Below are 26,753 nucleotides of genomic sequence, written 5' to 3'. Positions count from 1 at the left end.
CTTAGGTAACTGCAATATAAATTTCATCATTCAAGGTGTATACCTTCTGTAATATATGTTTATAAAAGCAACGTTCTGTCTATGGAAATAAGATATTAGCTTCTATACATTAATGCAAATTAACGAGGTTCTACTGTATACTGCATGTAAATAACAAAAAAAGAGAGACAGAGGGAGAAAGGAGGAGTGCAAAGATCAAAATTACCCAGCTCTAACCCTGATTAGTTTGTTTCTCAAGTTCTTTGGACAAGCCACAGCTGCATCAGGTATATGTAACAGTGAAGCGAAAACACTAAAATTACTCCTTTAAAGAGACTGAGGGGAAAACAGATTAAAAAAAAAAAAAAAATCAGTCTTACTTGAATTCTGGTTCGGAAAAGTGACTTGCATTGTCTAGACAGGTAATTAGGTCTGGAAAGAAAAAATGTTAGGTCAAGAGGATGATACAGAAAACAAGTTTGAGTAGGCTTTTTAAAGTACACAAAACCAGAAGCCTCAGAATGAAAAAAACATTTAGTTCCTACCAAATTTTCTTGCAACAGATTTTGTATCACAGTAGAACCTTGGTAATTTGCCTGAGTAACTGGGAAATCCATTGAGAAAGTGACATAGATAAGAAGATAAGAACATACTACAAAAATTTGTTTTCTATGCAACTTAGTTTTAATTCATAGCTATACCTCAGAGAGCCTAAGATAGAACCATAGGCTCACAGAAACATAGAATAGTTAGGGTTGGAAAGGACCTTAAGATCATCAAGTTCCAACCCCCCTGCCATGGGCAGGGACACCTCGCACTAAACCATCTCACTCAAGGCTTTGTCCAACCTGGTCTTGAACACTGCCAGGGATGGAGCATTCACAGCCTCCCTGGGCAACCTATTCCAGTGCCTCACCACCCTAACAGGAAAGAATTTCCTTCTTATATCCAATCTAAAAAATAAGGTAATCTATAGCTCCTGAAGGTTCAGAAGCCTGTAAGAGTACTGAGAAGCCACAATAAACGGCTAATTAGGAAAACCAAGCCTCACGGCAGCTTCTCAGTTAATTCATAGAGGTAACATTCAAATTCAAGATGCCAAACCAAACAGATGCTAGGAGAGTGGTGCATATCCAAGGAAGGCAAGAAACTACCTACCAAATTCATTCAGCTCAGCAATTTTTAATTTCAACTTTAAAATCAATAATTCCACATCTTTTCTTTTTCAGAGATGCAAACTTATGCTCTTTTCACAAAATTCAAAATTAAATTAATAAACTAACTAAACAGACCTGCGTTTTCAGCATTTAACAGTCCTGCAGTACTGAAAATAGGCAGCATAGGGAACAAATACTAGAGTGACATGTTACTTACATCCATGGCTGATACTTTCACTTTTTGTCTACTGTGTATCAGCATATACAGTGCAAAATACAGAGAGAAAAGAATCAGAAAACCCACAGAAATTGCAAAAAGACTAAAAAGTAGTCAGCAGATTATATAATTAAAGAGCTGAGGGAGTACAGAATACCATTACTGAAATAAAATTTTCCATGACTGTACAAATACATATAGCTCGATAAGAAAACTTATTATCTGTCACCTTGAGTGCTACCTGAAAAACAAATGCATTTTGTCCTTTATCTGAACCAGCTCTTTAATTCATAACAAATGACTCTGATTCTTCCTCTGCTACCCAAGGTAAGGTCTGATACTATTTTTTTAAAGCTACAGTAACTTACAGTCCAATTTCCTACACAGAAGTACCAGCAAGGCCATAGTAAAAGTCTTCATTTTTAGAAGGTAATTTGCGAAAATGTGTAAATAAATAAATTAGTTCTGGTTTCTTAGCTCTACTTTTACCAGCACATGAAAAATACCAAATGATTATAAATACCTGATTTCTCAGTGGTTGAATAAGCTGCAAGAAATCCACGTCCAGAAGTATGTGTTCCACTCATGAACTGTACTGTGACTTCATTACTTTTTGAAGTAATTAAACCATCCATTTGAAAACCAAACCCACAGTATTTTCCTATAGAGAGGAGTGGAAGAACAGACATGGACCAAAATCAACATATGTAATAAGTATCTCTTTTCATTTGCAGTGTAAGCTCATGTTACTTTTGGTGAATAGTGAAAAACAAATACATGTGCACTAAATAACGTAGTCAGTGACCATTTAAAGCAAATGGCAGAATATGGGTAATGCATTTCTTTTGCCACTGTCCACAGGTGTCTCTCAGACCTTTAACACTTGCAAATAAATGTGACCTTATCCCATTCACGTGTAGCAGGCATAACCCCCACACTTAGTTCTTCAGAGATCTCAAGTAATCTGTCAAGGAAAAGGATCAAGTCAGTGCAATGAGAAGCATCTAGAGAAGCAAGCGAGAAAAAAGCCCATCTCTTCCCACAGCTCTTGGGGCACTTCTTGTCAACTATTTCATGGTTTCCATCAACTATTTTCCTTAGTTTTGGACAAGAGCAAGCACGATTCACTCCAGTTCAGCATTAACATACATGGATATATGAGTACCATTAATATAAACTGCCAGTTGGTTCACTTTCTTTTTTGCTGTAACTATAAAATCTAACAGAGATTCTGCATCTGGATACTTCTCTTGCCATCCAAAATGACCAAAAATAATACATTTTAAATGGAGATGCTGCAGTCTGTAGATATTGACAATACTTGCCCCATGAAGTCCTAGAATTACTACCAAATAACACCACCTGGATGAATTCTCCAGTCCTACTAACTAAAAACTTGAGTAAAATACTGATCAGTTTATTAATCAATTAAGAAAAATAAAACAAAAAGTAATCAAACACACCCCCCCCCCCCCCCCCCCCCCCCCCATGCTTCTGTTCTATAGGTTCCCTTGATCATTCAATACTGTAAACCATCTATAACCCTGTCGTGGTTTAACCTAGCCAGACAGCGGGGGGGGGGGGGGGGTCGAGGCCCGGGTTCCTGCCCAACTAAGGGGCTCTCCCCTTCCCTGCTCCCAGAGGGACGGGGAGGAGGATCGAAAGAGTGCAACTCCCACAGGTTGAGACAAGAACAGTCCAGCAACCAACGTACAACACAAATCACCAGCACTACCACCAACGACAACAATGATAAGGGAAAATAACAAGGGAAGAGAATACAATACCACTTGCCAAAAAATGAGTCTGACCCAAAAGACCCCATGTCCTTCCAGGTAACTCCCAGTTACCCCCCCTGGGCATGACGTGCTCTGGTATGGAATACCTCTTTGGCTAGCTTGGGTCAGGTGTCCTGTCTGCTTCCTCCCAGCTTCCCCTCCTCCCTGGCAGAGCATGAGGCTCAGAAAGTCCTTGGTTAGGGTAAACATTACTTAGCAACAACTGAAAACATCAGTGTTATCAGCACTGTTCCCAGGCTGAAAGTCAAAACACAGCGCTGCACCAGCTACCAAGAAGGAGAAAAACTGACTGCTACTGCTAAACCCAGGACAAACCCTATTAAAATTCTACAGTGGATAATCAAATGGATAATCACCAGCAGCAAATGACATTGCATATGTTTCAGTTTACCATCCATTTATTTGCTTTCTTGGTAATAACTATTTTAGTATAACATAAAATAGGGAAAAAAGAAGCCAGACTCATTTCTCAACTAAAAGCAAATTACAATACTAAAGTAGAGGGAATGGAATAACACTGTCCTGCAGGAGTAGTTCTTAACAAATATAATACAAAACAAATACAAATATAACACAAATGAATACAATATGTCAAATCCCTTTAAAAAGTGAACCACGCTCACAAATACTAATATAATTTTAAAAAAATTTAAATACGATTTCCTATCATTATTCAGAGCTTTCTGAATGTTACTTATTCAGTTATGTCTTGAACATAGCAAGGGTATTTTCTAATGGAAAAAAAAATAAAATAGTTTAATGAAATTTATAAAATACAAATATAACTTTACCTCAATTCACTACTTAAACTGATTATCAGCAATAGTTAACAAATAAGTAAGGCTCCACACTGACCCTATGTTTTGCTTTAAATCGTATTTCGATGATTAACTAACTACATTAATTATGATGAACTGTGCCATTTTTTCAACTACCACTTCTCCTTTTTTCAGTCACTGGATCTTGTCACACAATTGACTGCTCTCAGGGTAGGTCAGACTGTCCTCAAGACACCATTTATACTCGCCTTCAAGCAAATACACAAGGCAACACATTTAAATCTAGATTGGATAAACTATTCAGGGGTGCATGCACCATGGAGATACAGCCTTCGACAAACTGTAGACTAATGTACCTTCTGATTCATGGCAAGACATATACTTCTGAGACTATAAATCATTTTCTAACTCTCCCCTGGCCTCTCCACAGATTTTTAGCAATCTTTTCAAAAAACAGGCAATAGAAACGTACAAAACATGACTGCCAACGGTGCATGCAGAAGATGTAATATTGCTATTTTTTTCTGTACTTATCCACTAAAGGACTCCAAGTGCTTTTGTGCAGCAACATTACAACAGGAGAGGGAATTCCCACAGTAGTGTACATTCTCTGCTCCTAGAGGTCTGGGCTTACGCTGTCTATATTAAATAAGTACACCTGACTGTAGATGCACAATGACTGGACTGTGATGAAATCTAATAAAAAACACCTCTAGCTCTTACTTAAACTAGAGACAAACTTAACATCATGGATTTGTATCTTCTTTTGATACATTGATAAATATTCAAAAGACTTGCAAGGAGAACTAGTCCTTAAAAGCTTCATTAGAAACCTTCTCTGTTTATCAATGAACTAACTTACTCCTAATGCTTTTTTTTAACCTAATCAGCCAAGTTTCAAGTCATTTTGGGTTAAAGTAGGTATCATGGAATTTCAGATTTTACGTAATACAAGTATTTTAATTTTAGACCATGTCAGTAGTCCTGAATGGAAAAACTCAGAATAAATCTAAATTTTCTCCAAACAAATTCAGGTCACTGTTTAATCTCTCCAGTGTTTGTTACTTCAACCATGAACATTCAAGAACCTGCATCATCTGTATCTGACACTGTTAATATCACTGTTTGTCCTGTGATTTAATTTTGAGAGCAGAACACACAAATTTGCTCAACATACTGTGCTACTACACCAGCTGCGAACAGCTGAACGTCAAATGAACAAATGAAGTAGAAAACTTACTCGAACCCACTAAGTCACTTGTAAAAGTGAATAACAAACTTATCAGAACTGGACATTCCTTGCCATTTAAGGACTGCAGCATTTCCTATTTTAGACTAAGTCTGGCTCAACAGCTCCAAGCATATACTTATTTTCACACACACTTACCTAGGTGACAGTTGGAAAAGAGGGTTACCAAAGCTAAAATTCCACTGGCCTCTTATAAAAAGACACAGTTTAGTGGCTTGGCATTTGAGTTGAACAAAACCAAATTAGATGAAGTGAATCTCTCTCTCTCCAGATAAAGCTTTATTAAAAAAAAAAAAAGAAAATAAAACAAATCTGCAAAATAGCAGCTAATTTTAGTGAAGGAAGAATGAAAATTCATTTTGATTTTTATGCAAAGTAACCAACAAGGGCCTTTAAACCCTACCTTGATGTGGATGATAATGTTACACTGCTATTTAAAAAAAACCCTGCCTTATAGTAATGAAATTCAATTTGTTCTCTTCTTGAGCACAAACATTGAACTAAAGACATTATCAGAAGATGGGAAACATCTGAACTACACAACTTTTGAAGACTGACATCCTTTAATACCGTCAAGATGAACAATTCAAATCAGAACAATTCCATATAAAAAGAAAGGTATTTCAGGTAACATGTATATACAACTTTCTTTTTTTTTTTTCTGTTAATGAAGATCCTCGTAGTTTTGCAATTCCCTCTCCACTGTTTATAGGAACTTTGCAAGCTATTGAGAAACGTCTGAGAAAAAAACAAGCCCAAAAACATTACAGGAGAGTTTCCCTTGAAAGTCAGAAGAATCAAAGATTATTATATGAACTGTGTTGCATTTACCATCTAGTTTTTGCATGCACAAACAAAATGTAGGATGTTCTGCTATCATTGTTACACAACATCATTTTTTTAGGATATAGGAATTGTGTCAAGAAGAGACATTTACATATGCTTTAATAACAGTAAACAAAATGCAATGACTTAGAATACTCTGGCATCCCAAACAGAGAGGTCATCTGCTGAGCTACAATGCTAAGTGTATTTTAAATGAGCATGACACCAGTGAAAGAAAATCAGATGACTGTTTTCTTTACCACTTTACTTTTAGAAAGTTAGTTGCACCTGTATTCCCTCCCTGTACCGAAGACCTATATGCTATACAAGAGAATCTTTCCTTACCTGTTCTTTCTAGCAGTACCATCAATAGTAAGTTTACTTACTGGTCACTGATGTCTAGTTTTCTAAAGTACACACAGCACTCCTCAAAGATTTGCACTTAACTCATGAAGGTCAGCAAGGCCAAGTGCAAAGTCCCACACCTGGGTCGAGACAATCACAAGCACAAATACAGGCTGGGTGGAGAATGGTCTGAGAGCAGCCTTGAGGAGAACTTGGGGATGTTGGTTGATGAGAAGCTCAATGTGTCCTGGCAGTGTGCAGCCCAGAAAGTCAACTTTATGCTGGGCTGCACCAAAAGAAGCATGATCAGCAGGTTGAAGGAGAGGATTCTGCCCTTCTATTCCACTCTCATGACACCCCACCTGCAGTCCTGCTTCCAGCTCTGGGCCCCAACACAAGAGGGATGTGGACCTGCTCGAGTGAGTCCAGAGGAGCCCAAAAAGATGTTCCGAGGGCTGGAGCAGCTCTGCTGTGACGACAGGCTGAAAGAGTCGGGCTTGTTCAGCCTGGAGAAAAGAAGGCTCCAGGGAGACCTTAGAGCAGCTTCCAGTGCCTATAGGGGGGCTACAAGAAATCTGGAGAGGGACATTTTACAAGGGCATTTAATGATAGGACAAGGGGTAATGGCTTTAAACTGAAAGAAGGTAGATTTAGAACAGATATTAGAAAGAAATTCTTCATTGTGAGGGTGGTGAGGCACTGGCACAGGTTGCCCAGAGAAGCTGTGGCTGCCCCATTCCTGGCACTGTTCAAGGACAGGTCAGACAGGGCCTTGAACAACCTGGTCTAGTAGAAGGTGTCCCTGCTCCTGTCATGGTGGCTGGAACTAGATCTTTTAAGGTCCCTTCCAGCCCAAACTATTCAATGATTCCTTGATATGAAGTACAGGAAGAACACAATTCTAATTACAGATTTACTGAAATTCCTTTCTTCACCTTATTGGATATTCCTGTAAATAAAAAACACTTCCTTCTTTTCATCACTTCTCATAAGGCTCAAAATTCACACTGTACAAAGCAGTGTATGATATATTCAGGCAAGATCTTACCCTGCCCAATATCCAACTGAATGATAACAGCTTTGTAGGGCTATGAAAAAGTACTTAACTATACTTGCAGTAGTTACTCTATGCTCAGAGCAGGTAAACAGGAGAAATTTTAGAAGAAACAAAAGTACCAACAGTATATCCAAGTTCTGTACCAGTCTATAGCTTTCAAATACCAATAATAAAAGCTCCTACCTATCTCTGTCCTGGTGGGGCCAATCCCATTGTGAACTCTTAAGTAACTGGAATGACATGAATCTGAGTCATCAATATCAAAATCACCAAATTTGAGCTGAACTCGCTGCCCAGGCTTTACACGAATTTCCCATTCACAAACTGTACTATTGGGAGAGGTCTGTGGGTAGTTTATTGAAGCAAGAGTTCCACTTTCGGGGCCCAGGATGGTGTGTCCACATCCATCACCTACAAAAGAACAAAAACAAATTAGCTACACACATTCATCTTCAAAGCTTCACTGGTGATTTAGCCATCCTGGGTTTCAGCAGTGGTATGGGATTTGTTGGGTTTTAACTGCAGTATCACATTGCAAGTGAACAGGAAGGTAAATCACATGCAGATGGAACAGTAATTGTGAGAAATACCAGTCAAATAATGTTGCATAATGTTAGGTTCTCATCACAGGTGACCAGAGAGCTGCTACAACTTCCTCAACAAGATAAAAATTAATCCACAACCACTTAAAAAATTGAACAGACATTACAGGAAGTATCGCTGCTATTTCATGTTCCCTTAATACCTATGTACAAAAGAAAACAGGTTCTGAAAAGGAGGGAGAAGACTGCCAATAAAACAAGAGCACATCAGTTTTATAGCTGTTACTGTATTCACAGCACGAAAAAAAACAGAAGCGAAAAGACAATGTACAAAAGTGAAAAGACAAAGCAAATACTCTACTGAAAAATAACTGCCAAGTCTGACCATCATCAAACTTCTAGTGTGTTGTTTTGTTGCAGGAACAATACTAAAGACTTGTTTAAAGATGAGAAAAAAATAGCACAAATGGTATATTCTCAAAATCAAATTATAAAGAGCAAACTGATAAATCTGTTTACTCAACAGCAAATCTGGTGAGGTTGACCCAGCACTGCTGCACCCCTTCAATGGGATTCAGGGCCTGCAGCCGCAGGAGGCGAGGGGGAGCTGCCTGCGGGACAGCGCCACAGATGTAGGGTGCTGCGCAGTGGGGCTTTGCAGGATGTGGCTCATAGAGGCCCCTCAGGACAGGGCAGCCCTCTGGCTCACCCTGACTGCTACGGGGTGACCTTGGAAACCACCCCATGCCCGTCACTGCATAGGGCATCACCACTGCCCCATGGGACGGATGTGCCCTGGGCCTGGCTGCAATAGCTTATGTTAATGGGAATACAGGTGAGGTGGAGGTGAACAGTGTAGAATGGGACATGTGGAGGAGCGTCTGTCTGTATGTAGTACAAGAAGTTTAATTAGTTATCTGTTGTTTTTGAAATAACATCCTTTCAATAACATCCACCATCACCAGCTCTTTGTAAATTACTCTATCAAGATCACAGACTCATAGAATCATAGAATAGTTGGGGTTGGAAAGGACCTTAAGATCATCTAGGTCCAACCCCCTGCCCCCCCTGCCATGGGCAGGAACACCTCACACTAAACCATATCACCCAAGGCTTCATCCAACCTGGCCTTGAACACTACCACAGATGGAGCATTCACAACCTCCCTGGGCAACCTATTCCAGTGCCTCACCACCCTTACAGTAAAGAGCTTCCTCCTTATATCCAAACTAAACTTCCCCTGCGTAAGTTTTAACCCATTACCCCTTGTCCTGTCACTACAGTTCCTAATGAAGAGTCCCTCCCCAGCATCCCTATAGGCCTCCTTCAGATACTGGAAGGCTGCTATGAGGTCTCCACGCAGCCTTCTCTTCTCCAGGCTGAATAGACACAACTTTCTCAGCCCATCTTCATACGGGAGGTGCTCCAGTCCCCTGATCATCCTTGTGGCCCTTCTCTGGACTTGTTCCAACAGTTCCACATCCTTTTTATGTTGAGGACACCAGAACTGCACACAATACTCGAAGTGAGGTCTCACAAGAGCAGAGTAGAGGGGCAGGATCACCTCCTTCGACCTGCTCGTCCCACTCCTTTTGATGCAGCCCAGGATATGGTTGGCTTTCTGGGCTGCAAGCACACACTGCTGCCTCATGTTCATTTTCTCATCAACCAGCACCCCCACGTCCTTCTCCGCAGGGCTGCTCTGAATCTCTTCTCTGCCCAACCTGTAGCTGTGCTTGGGATTGCTCTGACCCAGGTGTAGGACCTTGCATTTGTCATGGTTAAACTTCATAAGGTTGGCATCAGCCCACCTCACAAGCGTGTCAATGTCCCTCTGGATTTCATTCCTTCCCTCCAGCATATCAACCAAACCACACAGCTTGGTGTCATCGGAAAGTTTGCTGAGGGTGCACTCAATCCCACTGTCCATGTCACTGACAAAGATGACAAAATCGGTCCCAGCACTGATCCAACTAAGTATTCCAGAGCACAAGGACACATCCATCAAAATTAACACCTGCAGTAACATAAACCCCACAAAATACACCTCATAACATCTCTGATTTATTTTTGTTAGCACTGGAGGCTAAAAAGCCTATTTATTGAATTTAGTCCCATGAAACGACTATCATTTTCAAGATCTGACACAAGAAGGTTCAGAGATTCTTTTGTATGTGATCTGTACATGTTATTCTAAAAGATGTTTGAACAATGGATCTTGAACAATGGCAGCAAAAATAGCAGACAAAAATCAGACTAGATAGGGTGCTAAAAGACATCTTCGACATCACTCCAAATACACTTACTATCTGTAGGTCCATTTTACCCTTCAAAATGCCCCTGCATACAGTTCCTACAAAGTGATTACAACAGACTTAACATTATGTCAAGATTTCACAATGACCAGAAATTCACAATGATCAACATAATTTATATTGACATGTTTTGACAGCTAAAAGTGTCAGTCTGAAAGTGTTTCATATTGCACACTAATATGTCAAGTTCCTCTATTAAACACAAAAAGGTAAGCTAAACTTTAGGAACAAAAGTTGTACACATATTTAGACTTATAACTAATTTTCAAAATTCTTAAATGTGTTTCACCCAAGACTAAATGGAAAAATAAGCCTAACACACATGGGAAAAATGAAAAAGCACCTAATTGCTCTTAACAAAACCTATTCTCTTTATAATCTGAGCAGACTGAAAGAGCTCCATGTTCTAAACACTAAACTGCTGATGGTATATACAGAATCACAAACAGACAAAACTGCAGCTTTTTTTCTTGCTAGCAGTCTTAAATGAAAATAATGAATCTTCTTTGGAAAAGGTAACTGGAATATCTGCTTTGGTAAAGTCAAAATTTCTATTTATAAAGCTGTTGTTTAGCCACAGTTTTCTTCATTAATTTTTTGCAGAACACTTCATTCCATCCCCTGACAAATATTATTTCCATTTGGGTGACAGCTGATAAATTACTTTCCGAAATTACTGTTGTGCTAATAGATAAGACACAGTTGTCCAATGTTACAAGAGGTAACTTAAACCTTACATTTTGTGTAACATTTTAATCCTGATTTCTTCTCAAAGGCATGCTATAAACCCAAGAGCAAGTGAAAATTTATCATTCAAAACCTGCATGGCCATGGCTTATTAGTTAGTAAACTTTTAAATGTCAGATTCCTTATTAGTCACAATTTGCTTCACAGTCGAGAAAAATACCAATTCCTTTGCTAGTAAACTGGCTTTTCGCAAGCAAGTACTTACACAAAATACACAAAACTAATATTAACAATAAAACCAATACTTGCTGATATTTGTGGCTAGTATTTCAAAACTCTTTATACTGCAGACATATAAAACTGATTTTCAACATAAACAGCAGTTTATGGTTATGGCCTAAATAAAAACTATGAGCCAGTTAACTAGTTCTGTGGTTTTCTGTCTTATGACAGGGGTAAGCAACTGTTTACAGATTGAAAATATTATACAGATACACTAATACAGTGACCGTTTGAACATGAAATCATAGTAGCTTTCACCTGTACAAGCAGATACATTGTATACAAGAATAATTACTTGGTAATTATTTCTCATTTCAAGGTGCCTATTATTGGGGTTCAGTAACCACACAAATGCTGTTTCTTACAACGAGGAATACCAACAATGCATCTGATAATGTATCTTTGATTATTCCCCAAGCTTTTATATCTTAAGCCTATGTTGCTGGAAGTCAAAACAAAAGACAGCCTGAGTCTCTTCTTTGTCCTAAATAGTATACTTGAACTGTAAATTTCTCCAGTTAAAAGTAGGAAAGATCATACCTAACATTCACTTAAACCATTCTCTTCCCTAGTTTGCTGATTTAAACCATCATCATCACTAGCTTCCTGTTCAGCTGCCTCAAGTATGAAACAGTACTGGCTCTACCTTTGTGCTAGGAACAGGACGTACTTTTCTGACGAGGAAAACAACTCCAAAATCACTCTTACATATTGAGGTGATAAAATGCAAATAAAACATTGTAAGTTTTAAAAAGACATTGAAACTTTTCTTTTATAGACACATGACTAAGAAATGTCAAATTTCCCCTTGTAGCTTGGAACAATCAGTCTTGTTTCCACTGGCTAGAAAGGAAAACTTTCCAACCCCCCTCACACAATTTAATGGAAATGCAAATCTCAAATCTCACTTTTGTTGTAGGCTTTCTGGAGAACATGTGAGGAAAAATATTCCTCTAATCTAGCCATACTGAAGAACTTGCTGTCAAGCCATACTAGAAAGAAATGGAAAGCGGAAGAAAAGTTGTGCTTAAATGCATCTACAAGCATCACCTTATTTCAAAGCTAATTTTTTTCAGGAGCTATTTGGAAATCTCTAAAATACACAGTTCCAGTGAAACTTGTAGAACAATGAAACCTAGTTTTATCTTATTGGTACTATAAAAGGGTATCTCTTTATGTAAGTGGTGCTTCATTATTTCTACCAAAGTTGTATAAATACCACCGATCAACTCCAGAGACACATGCATAAATCCTCTATCAGTGGAGCAATCTGCAATACTCAGCTATTTCTCCAAGAAAAAGTATAGGTCTTAGCACTACAGTCACATATATAGAATAGCTACTTCATTCATTTTGAAGTCATTAAGTGCCACAGAAGCTTTTGTTTCTGTTAATCTGTGTACATGAGAGTGGAGTTTCTGAGAACAGAAGAGGCAGATGTCAATTCCTAAATCAATTATTCATGAATAAGCTGACTTCTGTTGCCAGTACAGAGCTCAATGAGTCTTGCTTTCTTTCAGCCCTGTCACACCACAGACCTACTGCACTTGCAGAACAGACAAAACTCTTTGCAGAAGCAGCAGATCACATACCCATTGCATCTGATATTTGCTGGAAGGTCTGCATACGTACATTGTCATGTGTCCTGAGGACCATGCACACAGCAAAAATGAGTAAGCTCAGCTTTTCACCAAAATGTGTGTTGGAAACATGGACGCCTCTTAAGAAGCTGGTAGAGGAAAGCAGTCTGCTTTCAGACTGTCATCAGGAGCACCATTCATCTCTTCTGCAGGAGCCTTTGAATGGCTCAATCAATTAATTATCCAGACAGATTACATATGACCCCCAAGCTATGGCTTACTGATGTCTGATGAGATCAAGCAGATGATTAAAAATGACTTCTCATACCCAAGTTCTATACACCAGTAAAATACAGAATTTGAACCAACACAAATGTAAGAAGATAAGAAAATGTAAGATTTCATAAAATGAGAGGGTACTGCACATGCAGGAGTGGGTACTAAGTGCTCTATTAATACCCACCAAAAAAAAAAAATTATTCTCTATAGTCGTTGAAGTAAATTAATCAGAACTTCTTCCCCCTGAGATCAGCTGCTATTAGTAACTGCTAATCTTGTTCTCACTACCCAAACATGTTAAAAATTAATATTTAGACTAGAGAATGCTTTCCCATTCCTTACTTGGCGAAGAACAATAAAATAGAGACATCTGACAGTTGAAGGTTTACAGTCTATAAGGCATAACTGATGCATATCAAAATACTGATCTCAATTTTAACATGTAGCACTGTCTTTTGAACACTCAATTTAACCACTGGGTTTCCAGAGAAGATTTACGTTTAAGTTGTGATTTTCTGTACTTTGTGACTATATACAAGATGTAACTGAATGTTTCTTAACTAACTAAAGGTAGAACCCAATCTATTATAGTTATGTAAGCAAAAAAAAAGATATGTTAAAGCCTTCATTCTGACTCCAAATACACAATTCTTTCTCATTCAATGCAATACCATAATTTTCCCTCTTCTGTTTAGCTCCTATGATCTGCATTTCCCTGCTTTTTATCAGTGTGTAACTATAAGACACTGCATCTACTTTTTGCTTTCCTCAGTGTAAGCAAGAAAGTTTACACGACCAGCAGAAATGTTCTGTGAAGAGAATTAAGACCACAGAGACATCAAATTCTAATTAGGTTTTTTCAGGTATTTTCAAATGCCCTTATTTGAGTCCTTCAAAATCATTGCTGTTTCCACCAAAATCCACAGAATCCTTTCTGTTCTTCAGAAAGGAATCTGCTCCCCTGTCAGAATTAATTTTCTTAACAAGCCTACAAGCACACAGTCCACCTTCATCTTTATGCCATTTATTTGCCTCTGTAACACACTCGTATGATCATTTCATCCCCATTCCAGATGTTTCACAACATAAAATACCCCACACTTCCACAAGTGAAGCCGTTGCTCAATAAACACTCGAAGGCACTTTAAATTATTGCAGCCAGACAAAAGCAAGCCTTGTCTGCCTCTAGCTGTTGGCCACTTGCTTTCACACCCTTCCTGGTAGTGGAGGTAAAACACTTCTGCAGCTATATGGTAAAGCAGGCCACGGACTTGAGATTAAAAAAAAACTGTCAGTTTTAACTTAGAGCACTCCCTTAATTTAGTCCACTGCATACAGCAATGCCTCCCTTGACAAAGGGACAGGACAGTGTGGAAGTAGGGGAACATCAGCAACTGCTGCTTTCACCAGCACTGCCAGCTTGCATTTGCATTTTAAACAACTCTGAATCCCACCCTGTAGAAACCTATCCCTTCCCTGGTAAGGCCAGCCACGCAAAAGTGCCACACTGGCTTCAATAACTGAGCTGGTTGAAGATGAACCGGTGCCCCTACCCATTCCTACAGCACAGTGTTAGATTTCAGCCAGCTCCCCTCTCTGAGGCAGCTCATTGTGCAACTCGCAGTGCAACTGCAAAGAGGGCAGGCGGAATTACGGCTGGATTGATTTACTTGCTGTGGAGCATCCTTAGAAAAGTAATGAAATTACAGGTTGAAGTTTAAAAAGACAGGAACGATACAAAAGGTAAAGCATAATAAGCCTTTTGTCTTTCAAATGCTGGCAGCTCAGTAGTTCGGGAGGGACCAGACAGTGGCGGATTCTTGCTGTTACAGCAGAAGTACAAAATTTAAGATGCCATTACAACAAAATTTTACTGTTTTCATATACGATCCTAGCCACGTGCTGGGCTAGTCATAATTAGCACTTTATCATTTTCATCTGTACACACAGCTTTTCAATCACCATCTCTGGAAATGCAGTCTTTGCTTTCCAATGCTGAATTTTATCCAAGAGAGTAACACTTAGCCTTGCTAAATGTAACATCCAAAATACGGTAACATTTACAAACAAATTATCTTAGATTATTACTATCATCAGAGCAGGTAAGACAGGCACTTACCTCCTCTGCTGTCATGTACTAACCAAACTACTTCAAAAGAACAGAAAAGATCGATCAGATCTGTAAGACCTTTGCAGAGCCTGTGACTTAAGTCCCCAGGGACAGTTATGACTTTCTTAAATAGTAGGCAGGCAAAAGCAGCCTACAAAGGCAGGCTAGCCATGAAGCAGCATGATTTACATGAGGACTCTGAAAGAGGGCTCTAGATTCAATGGTCCATAATGCAGAAGCCTTCCTGAAATGCTGCCCATGCTGAATCACAGTGACAGCACATGCTGTATGTTGTGAAGTGGGCAAGCTGCACATGCCAGACAAAAGACAAGACATATCATTTACTTAGCAATCTGTACCAGCACTTCCATAAAAATAAACTTCAGTGCTCTAAGTGCTACACAGCAGAAACACTGCTGATGAAGAAAATGGAAAGTAACCCACAGACAGTCATGCAAAACTCAATGAGAATAAGCAATAGCCAGGGTCAGAACAAGCTTTGAATCTCTTGTAAGGTCTTCAGACTCCTCACCACACCAGGACCAAATGCAATTTCACAAGTCTTCCATATAAGAAGCAGAAAATTCTCCAATCCTACCAGTAATTCACATGCTAAATTAACACTATAATAATAATTTTCCTGTCTTCCATTATCAGTTCATAAATGAGACCACACAGCCTACACTGCAGATCCATGGTGGCATACATCAATTTAAATACCACTGCTGCAGTACCATCCTGCCTTATAAAACAGCTGCTCCTTCCCACCCTGTGCACTGTTGGTGCTTCTCAAACTCCTGCTGAGCTGTACAGCTGTTTTATAACCCAGGTTATCACCCTATCTGCCTTTTACTGAGTAAGGGTACAGCTATGGGTCAACAGGGGTCTCAGTCACAGAAGCCTGCACAATGGAGAGGATACAAGATAGGGACAGGGAGGACAGGGTGAGACAGCAGCAACTGGTGGTTAAAATCGTGTTTAGCTACCCTGGAATCAACAGAAGCTGGAAGGAAGGAAGCTGAAGATTTGGGTACCTTAACAAAATACACGGGCATCATTTCAAAAAGAAAACCTCAAAAAAACAGCTGGAATTATTGGCACCCTTCAGCTGCACCAAGAACAGTGACTTTAAATATCAGTTTCTAACCTTTAAAGTCTGTCATCCAACTGATGAAAGTTAACACTCCATATCTCTACACCAGTATTTTCTACTGCCTGTGTAGGTGACATACAGAATTATCTTTATTTCCAACACTCACTTTTAACTCTAAGTTCAAAATGATAATGGAGACAGTTAGGGGTTTTCCCATTATGAACAACATGGCTTCATTCTAGTCATGAAATACAACATACAATCTGTTCTGAAAGGTAACTTCATTCTTAATTTTGCTTTAAATTGATGTTCCCTTAAAATATTTTCATACTTTTGACCCTCTATGAACACAATCAATAAAACAAACATTACGTACTACTGAATAACAAGATGATTAACTAGGAAGACAACACTAAATTTACACACTCAAATCACAGGTTTTTAAGTGCCAAAATCGCACAAAAGTGTAACAAAAGTATGTAGGAAGTCAGTAGTCTGCTAACTTTGAACCTGCCCATCAACCTTGCACTAACTTCTTCAAAGCAGGAAGGATGCCTTGACTTACAGAACTGGAGACATTGAAGACAGCTCTTTAAAAATTAAGTGATGAAATGCTTTACTGAATATTTTCAAATATACTTGAGAAAAAGACAAAAACTGATCACCACTGGACTTGATAAGTGTGTGTTCAAAAGCATTAAATTTAAGTCATCTCTCCACCCATGTGATAAGACAACATATTTTGACACCTGTGAACAATGGCATAAAAATAGAAATTGCTAATGCAGTTCAGGGCTTCCTCATTTCACAAAACTCACAGATCTGTAAAAGAAAAATTAAGTACCAGTGTGGCTTCATTCCACCACACCGAACAAGGCAAGACTTTTTCCCCCACATCTCAACTTCTTTGAAGCAAAGTTAAAATGACCAGATAACAACTTTAACTGGCTACATTCCTGCTACAGATGCAACAGCTGCCAACTATGAAAACCCTTGAGGACTTGCTGGCAAACAGGCATGAACAGCACACTCCACATACATGCTAGCTCACTGCAGTAAACTATCCTTTCAGAGTCATAATCTCCTAACTCTGAGAAGGAACCAAGCGAAACAGCATCACTGCAATTCACTTTCTGTTTCCATTGCTTTTCTAATTCATCTTTCCACTCAAGATCTTGAGGACCTTTCAACTGTCTCATTCCTGTGGGGTTTCTCCGTATCAAAAAAAAAAACAAAACAAAACAAAAAAAAAAACCAAAAACAAAACCATTCAGGGATAAAAAACAACCTTCTGCAAATCTGGAATAATTCCACAAAACATTTATTTACAAGTTCTGTTTAAATGCTTGTCCTGGGTTCAGCAGTAGCAGTCATTTTTTCTCCTTGGTGGCTGGTGCAGCGCTGTGTTTTTGATTTTTGGCCTGGGAACAGTGCTGATAACACCGATGCTTTTAGTTGCTGCTCAAATGTTTGGTCTGGCCAAGCACTTTCTGAGTCTCATGCTCTGACAGGGAGGAGGGGAAGCCAGGAGGAAGCAGAGACAGGACACCTGACCCAAAGTAGCCAAAGAGGTATTCCATACCACAGCAAGTCATGCCCAGGATGTAACTGAGAGTTACCCGGAAGGGTTAGGAGACACTGCAAGGTTGGACTAGGTATCGGTCGGTCCTTGGTTGGGCTCCTGGGGGAATTATCGGTAGGCGGGTGGTGAGGTGTTGTATTCTCTTCCCTTGTTATTTCCTTTATCATTATTATTATTGGTGGTAGCAGTAGTGATTTGTGTTATACCTTAGTTACTGGACTGTTCTTATCTCAACCTGTGGGAGTTGCATTCTTTTGATTCTCCTTCCCATCCCTCCGGGAGCAGGGGGAGGGCAAAAAGGGGGGGGAGTGAGAGAGCGACTGCATGATTTATGTCTGACTTTGTTTAAAACACGACAATGCCAGACCAAGATAAACAATATTAGTATAATGCACCTGATAGCATCACACTGGAGAGCTTTTACACCATCATATTTTTGAAACTGGGAAAGAGTTATCTGCTCACAACCACTTACGGAAGTACAATAAGCTTTTCAAGTTCCTTTTCCACTATTAACAATGTTCCTCAGGGACACATCAAATGGCTATCTCCCACAGCACTTCAGTTAAAGAACCAAGAAAATCGGTGTATTGTTCAAAGAAGTGGTTCTACATGAAGAACTGCTGTGGGGAAGAAAAGTTTGAAATGAGAATTCATGTGGCTTCATGCACATTACCTAGAATTCAAGCAAGACTGTGATCAGTGGCTGGTCATTTTCATCCTGATGGATACTATCCCAATCCTGGGTGACAAAACCTCTTCCTTGAAAAAGTAACTTTGCAAAGAACTTCAAAAATCTGGGAGGAAGGTTTAGAGTGGGGATTAACAAGGGAATTTATAAAGTGGGGAGTGTTTAATAAAGCATACAGATAATCTGAATATTGATTTTCATTTTCAGTGCATAAGTGATGCCTCATCCATGGAATATCATTGTCTCCCGTGGTTTTGCTGGAGCTGAATTGAGTTTTCACATCATAAAGAATGCAGGAGTGTTAAAATACAATATACTTATTTGAAACTTTCACTGAACAATATGAAATGTTAAACAAAACCAACGACACCCACACAGAACAGAAAAAAAATAAATCTGAAAATATCCTTTTTTTTTTTTTTTAACACTACAATTAATAAAACTGATGGAACACACTTGCTATGGAAGACTTTGGCTTAAAGAAAGCAACAGAGAAGCATTTCTTTAAAACAAACAAACAAAAAAAAAACAACAAGCAAACAACATAAACAGCCTCCAAACTTTACCTCTTGAAAAAAAGTGGCAAGTTTGAGTCTCTCTGATCCTAATTTATAGGCCATTTTACTAAAGATGGATTCACAGAAGGGCCCTTTGAAGTATGTTTTCTTGTATACCACAGCTACTTACAGTTGGCTAGTCATGATTCTAGCCAAATGAAATTTAGGATATTGCATGAAATTTAACTTTCAAGAAAGTTTTCTTACTTGATTTAAAGGTATCTTGAGAGAGAAAAATTTTAACTATTTTACAAAACAAAACCACACCAACCAAACCGTTTCTAAGATATTCTGTAAAAATATACCTACTTTATCTATGGCATATGGGTGAATTCCTTATTATTCAATACTACTGCTGCCAAGAATGACACAGCTAGGTTCATAAACTTCATTCAGCTTACAAAAAAACATTTACTAATGCAGTAGCTATGTGTGCTATCATAAGAGTGGTGCAGAACTGGAACTTTCCTCATTGTGTTACCCTTCAAAATCTAAATGCATGGAATTTCTATTAGTAAGACAGAAGTTCATTCAGTGAAAAATTTGAAACTTAGTACTTTTGGTAAAATGGTAAGAACAGAGATTCTTAAGATCAGCAGTCAAATAACTGTAAGAAATAATGATTGAATCAAAATGCAGAACATCTATCACACACAGAGACCAGTGAAGAGGCCAAAACATCCTCTTTATATTAGCAAAAATTAACAGCAAGCATATCTGACAAGCACATATTGAGCCCCCATATACACATATACTGCTTCCAGAACCCTTTTTCTTCGAAAGGATTTACCTTATTAGAACTCATCCAGCAGTTGGGGTTTGTTTTCTTTTCCAAACACTAGACAAAGAATTCTTCAACGAAAGCATTTTTTCAAAGTCAGTGTTGTTCTGTGGTCCAAATGTCAAATCATTATCACATTTTCAAGTACGATTTTTAATTCAAATAACATAAAAAGTGTTCAAATATAAACAATAAAACATGCATAGCACAGTTCAAGCTGCTCGCCTCAAATAATGGAAGGCAAAGCATGAAGCTTAGCAAAATTGGGTATTTCACAGTCTTAAAACATTAATGAACAGGCTTCAAAGGTAATAACCCATCACTCTATATAAAAAAACAGCACTGAAAATTTTAAAGATCCTATTTTAATGCAAATTACTGCATAGTCTTTTATGTTCACATTGCTACTGTTCCCCTCTCCAAACCTCAGTTTAGTAAATTCAGTCTACCCCTGGACAATGGTTTCAACTATACCACTATTTTATAAAAAGAAACACATATGTTCAATAATATTTAATAAAGAAATCAATCTAAAAGCAACTCTTAACGAGAAAGTGCAGGAGGAGAGGGAAATCCTTTGACTACAAAACAAATTTCAGGTAATCCTAACTGCTTCCCCAAAGCACAGGGTGCAGCTACAAAAGTGGGGGCGACACACAATAGCTTATTTAAACCCCTTCATAAGATGGATAAAATAACCAATACAGAAACACTGGTAAATACAGTGAACAGCAATTCCAACAAGAACTGCATTTATACTGAAGATTATCTGAGTTATCAAAGCTGATGCATTCAAGTTGGCACTTAACTAGCTGATGACAGAAACTATACAGAACAGCAGTGATCACATTAAAAACCTAATGCATCATTTCCCAGAGTATAAAGCAGGTGACAGAAATGCAGAAAAAGGAGACAGATTATTTTTCTCTTATATGAATAAGAAAACAGTCCTCCAAATCTGGAAAGCTGAACCTCTCTGTTCAGTAGCACTAAAATAATTTTCCTAAAGACTGCACTAATATGCTAGAAGGTCACTATCTTGAGATGCATGCAGTAATGGCATACAAGCTTTTGAAAGAACCTTTTTACCACTAGCTCAGATAGAATCTTTATAGCTGTGTACACACACACACGTATATATAGAACCAACGTGCATTGTACTGCTTAAATACAAAGCAAAATGTAATACATTCTGGGATCAAGTATGAGACCTTTAGGAGTATTTATACAAAATGATAATCCCTGCTTTCTTTAGAGTAGACTAGACTAGCACAACCTCAACAGGCTCCCAAAGATGAGCTAGCCTGAACAGAATCAGCACTACAAGCAAACTCCCAGAAAGGATGGCTCTGCAGAACACATGGATGTACTTTCTGCCCAGCAGACCCAGCCTAACCACTTCAAATAAGGCTCAGTTAGTTAACTGGAAGAGGAAAAATAACTTTTCAGAGATTCTTGTTTTCAAAAGCAAAGAATTTTCACTGGGTGTAGGTCTATACTTCCAATACCAGCTCACTCCCGCCCCCAGGAACAGCATTCCTCTACACAGTGCTCCCCCTCCTCCTCACTACTTCTATCTCCAAGACACAATGCTGGGAAGTGAAAAAAAAGCATCAGAATAGCTGAATCATCCAACATGCCAGATAAACCTAGCAGGACTTTAAACTGCAGTCTTGAAAAACTCTTCCATACTTCTCAGAATAAGGATGAAGGGGATTTGCCTCAGCACTCCGGCCTAATCCTAACCCCTGAATCCTCAAGAGTTCCACAAAACTCCATCATCAAAACAGTCTGCTTCTTAAGTAAAACTGTCCTATTAGCAAAACCAAATGGCTAAAACAAAGGGCTGCTCTCCCATCATAAAACACTTATTCTCATGTTAATTTTAGGGATAATAAATCTCTAATCTAAAGATCTGGGGGGTCTTTTTAATCAAACTAATTTCTTATGGGTTTGGCTGTGACTGTTCCTCAAAGATGAGCCCAGCCAAGGACAATGGATACAAAGGGCAATAAGACACCACCCAATCTAATTTAGCAAATGTAGAAAACAGCACTTGCATGAAGGACAACACATGCAAACTGCTCATATGGCAGAAGTTTTTATGGTGGTGCTTTGTATTTACACGCCAGGAAGTCTCTGAAGCAAGAAAAAAAAAAAAAGACACTTGCAATGGGCTACCTTGGCAGCTTGAACCTTTGTCCATCCCCTCTTCCAGGAGGAAATAATCTCTTACAGGACATCAAGGGAGAAGCTACAGCCTCTCTCCCTCCTTCTTGCCCAGCTCATGGATATATAGTTAGAGTCACCTTCTCTTTGTCCTCAAATCAAGCCACCTCTCTTCTAAATCTACCTTAGTGACCAAAAGGGACAGACAGTTATTTGCAAGATGAAACAAAGTTCACAAAATCACACAGCTAGCTCTAGTCTTCTCAACTGTCCCTGGAACATCTGAACTCAGCATCGCGGGAGCAAAATGCCATACTTCAGTGACAAAGGCACTAAGACAGCCCTGTACAGCAAGCGGCCAGGAAGCTGCAACAGTTGCCACAGTTGTTTGTTTCAGCCACCAACACATGAATGACCACAAGCTTTTCCAGATTCTACAGAAATGCAGAGGCTAGGCTGATGGATCACCACGTGCCTGATTCTGGACCGGCCACAGCCAAAGCCACCGTAACCTGTTGCACTGCCGGATGGACAAGTAGCGGTAAGAGCAGGACCACTGTGGAGAGAAGGGGAGGGCACACAGGGGAAATGAAGAGGAGCAGGGAACACACAACAGATCCAGGAATACTGCAGTTCAACCACAAAACACAAGGCCATGGAAAAATATTTAATTAGGCTCAACGTACACAGAGTCATCAGTTCTTTCACTCAGCTTTTTAGGTCATGGTAACCCAGCACCACACATTCAAAAATTCTTTGCTACATTAAAGCAAACATTTTTAAGCTACAGTGATAAATCACTTTTTTGTACTTTCTTCAATGAGGTTTGAGCACATAACATCTTCGTGGGTTGGTATTTGTTTAGAATGGAATAGGAGAATCACTTTCAAAAACAAGCATCCGTAGTTAGGGGTTTTTTTAAAGGAAAGGTTGCAAACAAATCTGCTTTGAATCACTTGGGAATCAACTATAGAATCTAAAGTTTATTTGTAACTTAAGGCTTTATTCCAGTTCTATATGCAAATCAGTATCCATTAGGAATTCCAACAGACAGCTACCAAACTACATGTGTGATGACAAAGTTTTTGCCCCACAGTCTTCATACCTTCAGAATAACTAAGACATTACTCAACTTCTACTAAGCAACCATTTCTTTTAGCTGTGTTTTTCTAAATCCCCCCAAAAGTTCAACTTAACTAACGAAAAGGCCATTCCAAATTTATGACAATAGCTGAGCATCTGTTATGAGCACTGCTTCTCAAAATGTAAGCCACAAAGATCGGGAAGCTTACATGGTGCCAGCTTGCTTAATTACACGTAAAACAAATAAAACACTTGAAGTATTTCTGAAATATCAATTTCATTGCAACCAGGAGCTAAAGTCACTATACAATTGCATCAAAATCACAAGAGCTGATTTGCACAGCCATTGGCTGGACAGTGCCTGATGCATTAGCCTGTATGAAACCCAGTACAGGCTACTTTGCTGTTGAGTCTTTTTCAGTGTTTCTGAAGGTGTTTAATCGCATACAAAATGCTCATATTTTCCAAGACAGCTAGATGCTCAGGTTCAAGACCTTGAACAAAGAATGCTGAACTACATATACTGAGTGATTTTCAACATCATAGATTGAAAAAAAAATCCCACTCCAATCCTACATGATAACGCTGTAGGCTACCAAGTGAAAAGCACAGCAGTACTTGCACTTTTTCGTTTCTTAGTTTGCAGCTGTCTGGAAGGGGAGGAGGACCACTTGACCCAATATTCAAAACAAGTTTCACATTGACCAAAACCATATCGTTATTTTTAAATTAGTTCATATTAGGGAGGTGCTCTAAAGAAAAGCATGTGAGATATGAAAATGCTCTATCTTCATAACAAGATTTAAATACCATGCAGTATGTGAGGCTTAGAGGTGCTCAACAGTGGAAAAGAAAATGAACAGTTGCTTATTAACAGAGGATCAGCCTCCCTAACATAACAAATGAGTCTAGGTTCCTTCATAGTATCACTCACAGCATTTTTATAAAAGAGCTCAAAACCAACTTTAACTGTGGAATTTCTTAGGCCTTGGGTACTTCCGCTGGCAATCAACATATTATTTTAGAAGCCTGTGCATACATTTAATACACTAATTTAGTAACTGCTTTGGACAGACCCTTCATGAGCAAGACAACAGTTTCATTTCTGTATGAAATTAGAACTATGCCAGCATTTAAAGATACAGGATATCTGCTCCTCAACCTTCTCTGGAATAAGATAAATGAAAAAAAAACATTGGCAAGGAAACAGTCCCTCGCAAGCAGAGCTTTTCTTAGAAGCTCCCAACAATTTCTCATACTGGAAAGCATTGTATTTAACACCACCACAGACCCTAACCTTAAGACAAGCTCTGTTTTATGTTACCAAATAAAATGAAGCTTGTCAATAAAGAGGTTCCCTTCCTGCCCAAAAGCAAGATTTCTGTGCAAACAAGAAGGAACGCTGCATTGAAATTCTGGGTAGGAACTCTTCAGCAATTTCTCAGAGTACAGAAAGGTAAAGTGAACAGCATATCTAAAAGCCTGCTGTCCATGTGGTCCCACTTTTTGCTGCATGGTCCCACTCCCTTTAGCGCACCTCTGATTACTCACTGCGCCAATCCGACTCAGTAATGTGGAGGAAAATTATGACTCTTCCCTACCCCACACAGTTATTTCAGTTTTCTCCTAGAATAACAAACTCAGTCTGCTCACCAAAAGGTCAGATAAGTGTCAGGTCAGCACTAGTACTTCGAGTGTGATGCTCCTACAGCATGAACACCTTGCTGCTACCTGACTCATCCAGCCACAGTCTTCAAAAGGCTAAATGTTAAAATTGCCCAATTTCGTCTCAAAAGCAAATGGAACTTCTCCTCCTCCATCATAAATTAAACACAAACAAAATCAGGTATGTCAAATGCATACTAGCAATATCTTATGTGTACAGGAACATACTTAAAACTAAATGCAGTTAGCTGGAAATAAGGGCAAAAGGTAAGTCAACTTGACTACGTTGATCTGTGGAGGTATCTCTGACCTTTTCCATTCAAAAAACATGAAATATATGTTTAACAGTACAGCGCATACACTTTTTGATTCCCTTTGTGCATTTTAATACAGAGTTTGGGACATTCAAATACATTTACATCTCTCTTTGAGATGTAGACAAAGTTATGTGATAACAAGAGGTGAGTTTCCAAAACAAAGCAAGACCGGTGCAAGAAGCAAATGGAATCAAAAACCACAAAATTTCTCTTCTCAGCCCCTGTATTCAACAAGTGAAAGTTTCAAGATGTTGTCAAAACATTCACTCCCAACACTTTCTCCCAAGCATATGATCAAAGTGACAGTTACTGTGGCATCCTCTGATCTTCTGCTATGAATTGACCAAATTGTGCTAAAGCCTAATGAACTAATTCCACCCGAGGAGGACAAATCTCACCAATTTCTCTTAAAAAAAAACCCACCAAAACCCCAAAAAGCTACCCCCTTCCATCACACATTCTAGACGCTCACCCCATGTACACTTCTACATGCTCTTGGGCACGTGTAAGTTTATTTTCAGAGCAAGCAGAATCTCCCCTTTATCCCCTCCTGGCTCACACCTCTTCATACACAGCTTGTGTGGGCAGCCTCCCCCAGCAGCTGGCTGTGGCTCAGGACAACAAACGCCAGCGCGCCCTCCGCTTTCAGACTGGCCTTGTGTCCCCGATCTACCACCACAGCCCAGCGCCTCCCGCCACTTCAGCCGCGCCCCGCCCGGGTGAAGCCCTCCCGCCCCCGGCTCCCCCTGGGGCTGGAACTGGTCAACCCCCCCCACCTGAGGGAGCCCCACACTCCCCGACGGGGCGGCCGCCCCACAGGGTGGGAGTGAGGACGACGAAAAGGGAGCTGCCGAGAATGGGGCTCTTCTTTCGCCCTTTGTTGGACAGGGAGTGGGCAGACTCGGGGAGTGGGGCCACATGCTGAGGGGCAGAACAGAGATGGGGGCTCCCCCCCTCGCCATGCAGCCATGTTCCAGAGCGTGGGCTTCCCTCGCCCGCTGCCGCCCTGCCCGACCGCTCTCGCACCCACCTTTCTGCGCCCCGGTGCCCCGCGGCACCAGCAGCAGGAGCAGGAGGCTGAGGCGGAGCGGAGAGGCCGCCTGCCGAGTCCCCGCAGGGAGCTGCAGCCCAGGGCTCACCATGCCCCGCGGCGTACCCGGCAGCCCGAGGGCATCGCGGGCTGCAGGGCAGCCGAGCCCGGCCGCGTCTGTGCCCCGCAGCCGCCGAGCGGGACGCGCCTGCGAGCCAGCTAGCGAGCTCGCGCCGCCAGCAGCCCCCTGCAGCCGGCCCAACCGCTTCCGGGTGCGCGGCTCTGCCCCGCTTCCTGCCGCTCCCCCGCCCCGCCGCCGAGAGGCTGCCCCAGGTGTCGCCGCGAGCCCCGGCGTCCCGCTGGCGGCTCCCGGCCCTAGCCCCGTCCCGGGCGCTGCAGGGGTGCGCAGGAAGGCGGGCGGCGCCGCCGGGGCGGCCAGCTCGGGATTAGCGGCCCCGAAACAGGGTCCCTAGGAAATCAGCCCCTACTTCTCTGTATTCCATCTCCGTCCTCCTTAACGAGTTGGCTACAAGTATTTAACTTCCCTCTTCCCCCAAAGTAGAGATTAAGTGAGGCAAAATTG

At 40.2% G+C, this 26,753-nt stretch overlaps 1 protein-coding gene across 1 annotated transcript in view; it reads right to left on the bottom strand.

The window, feature by feature from the left end:
- DCBLD2 (discoidin, CUB and LCCL domain containing 2) overlaps positions 1 to 26,352 on the bottom strand; it is a 46,568-nt gene extending 20,216 nt beyond the window's left edge. The window contains exons 1-4 of the mRNA XM_057412992.1: positions 26,171 to 26,352; positions 7,591 to 7,818; positions 1,877 to 2,014; positions 360 to 411 (exon numbers count right to left, since the gene is read on the bottom strand). Coding sequence (XP_057268975.1) covers positions 360 to 411; positions 1,877 to 2,014; positions 7,591 to 7,818; positions 26,171 to 26,282 — 530 coding nt within the window. The 5' untranslated portion in view covers positions 26,283 to 26,352. The remainder of the gene's footprint in view (positions 1 to 359; positions 412 to 1,876; positions 2,015 to 7,590; positions 7,819 to 26,170) is intronic.
- Between the last annotated feature and the right edge of the window lie 401 nt (positions 26,353 to 26,753).

This window comes from Pezoporus wallicus, unplaced genomic scaffold (genome assembly GCF_028554395.1).
Source record: "Pezoporus wallicus isolate ANWC-B61680 ecotype Strahan unplaced genomic scaffold, APGP_CSIRO_Pwel_v1 contig_6484, whole genome shotgun sequence".
Lineage (NCBI taxonomy): Eukaryota > Metazoa > Chordata > Aves > Psittaciformes > Psittacidae > Pezoporus > Pezoporus wallicus.
The sequence above is the reverse complement of the archived record's forward strand: the minus strand, read 5'-3'. Positions and strand labels throughout refer to the sequence as shown.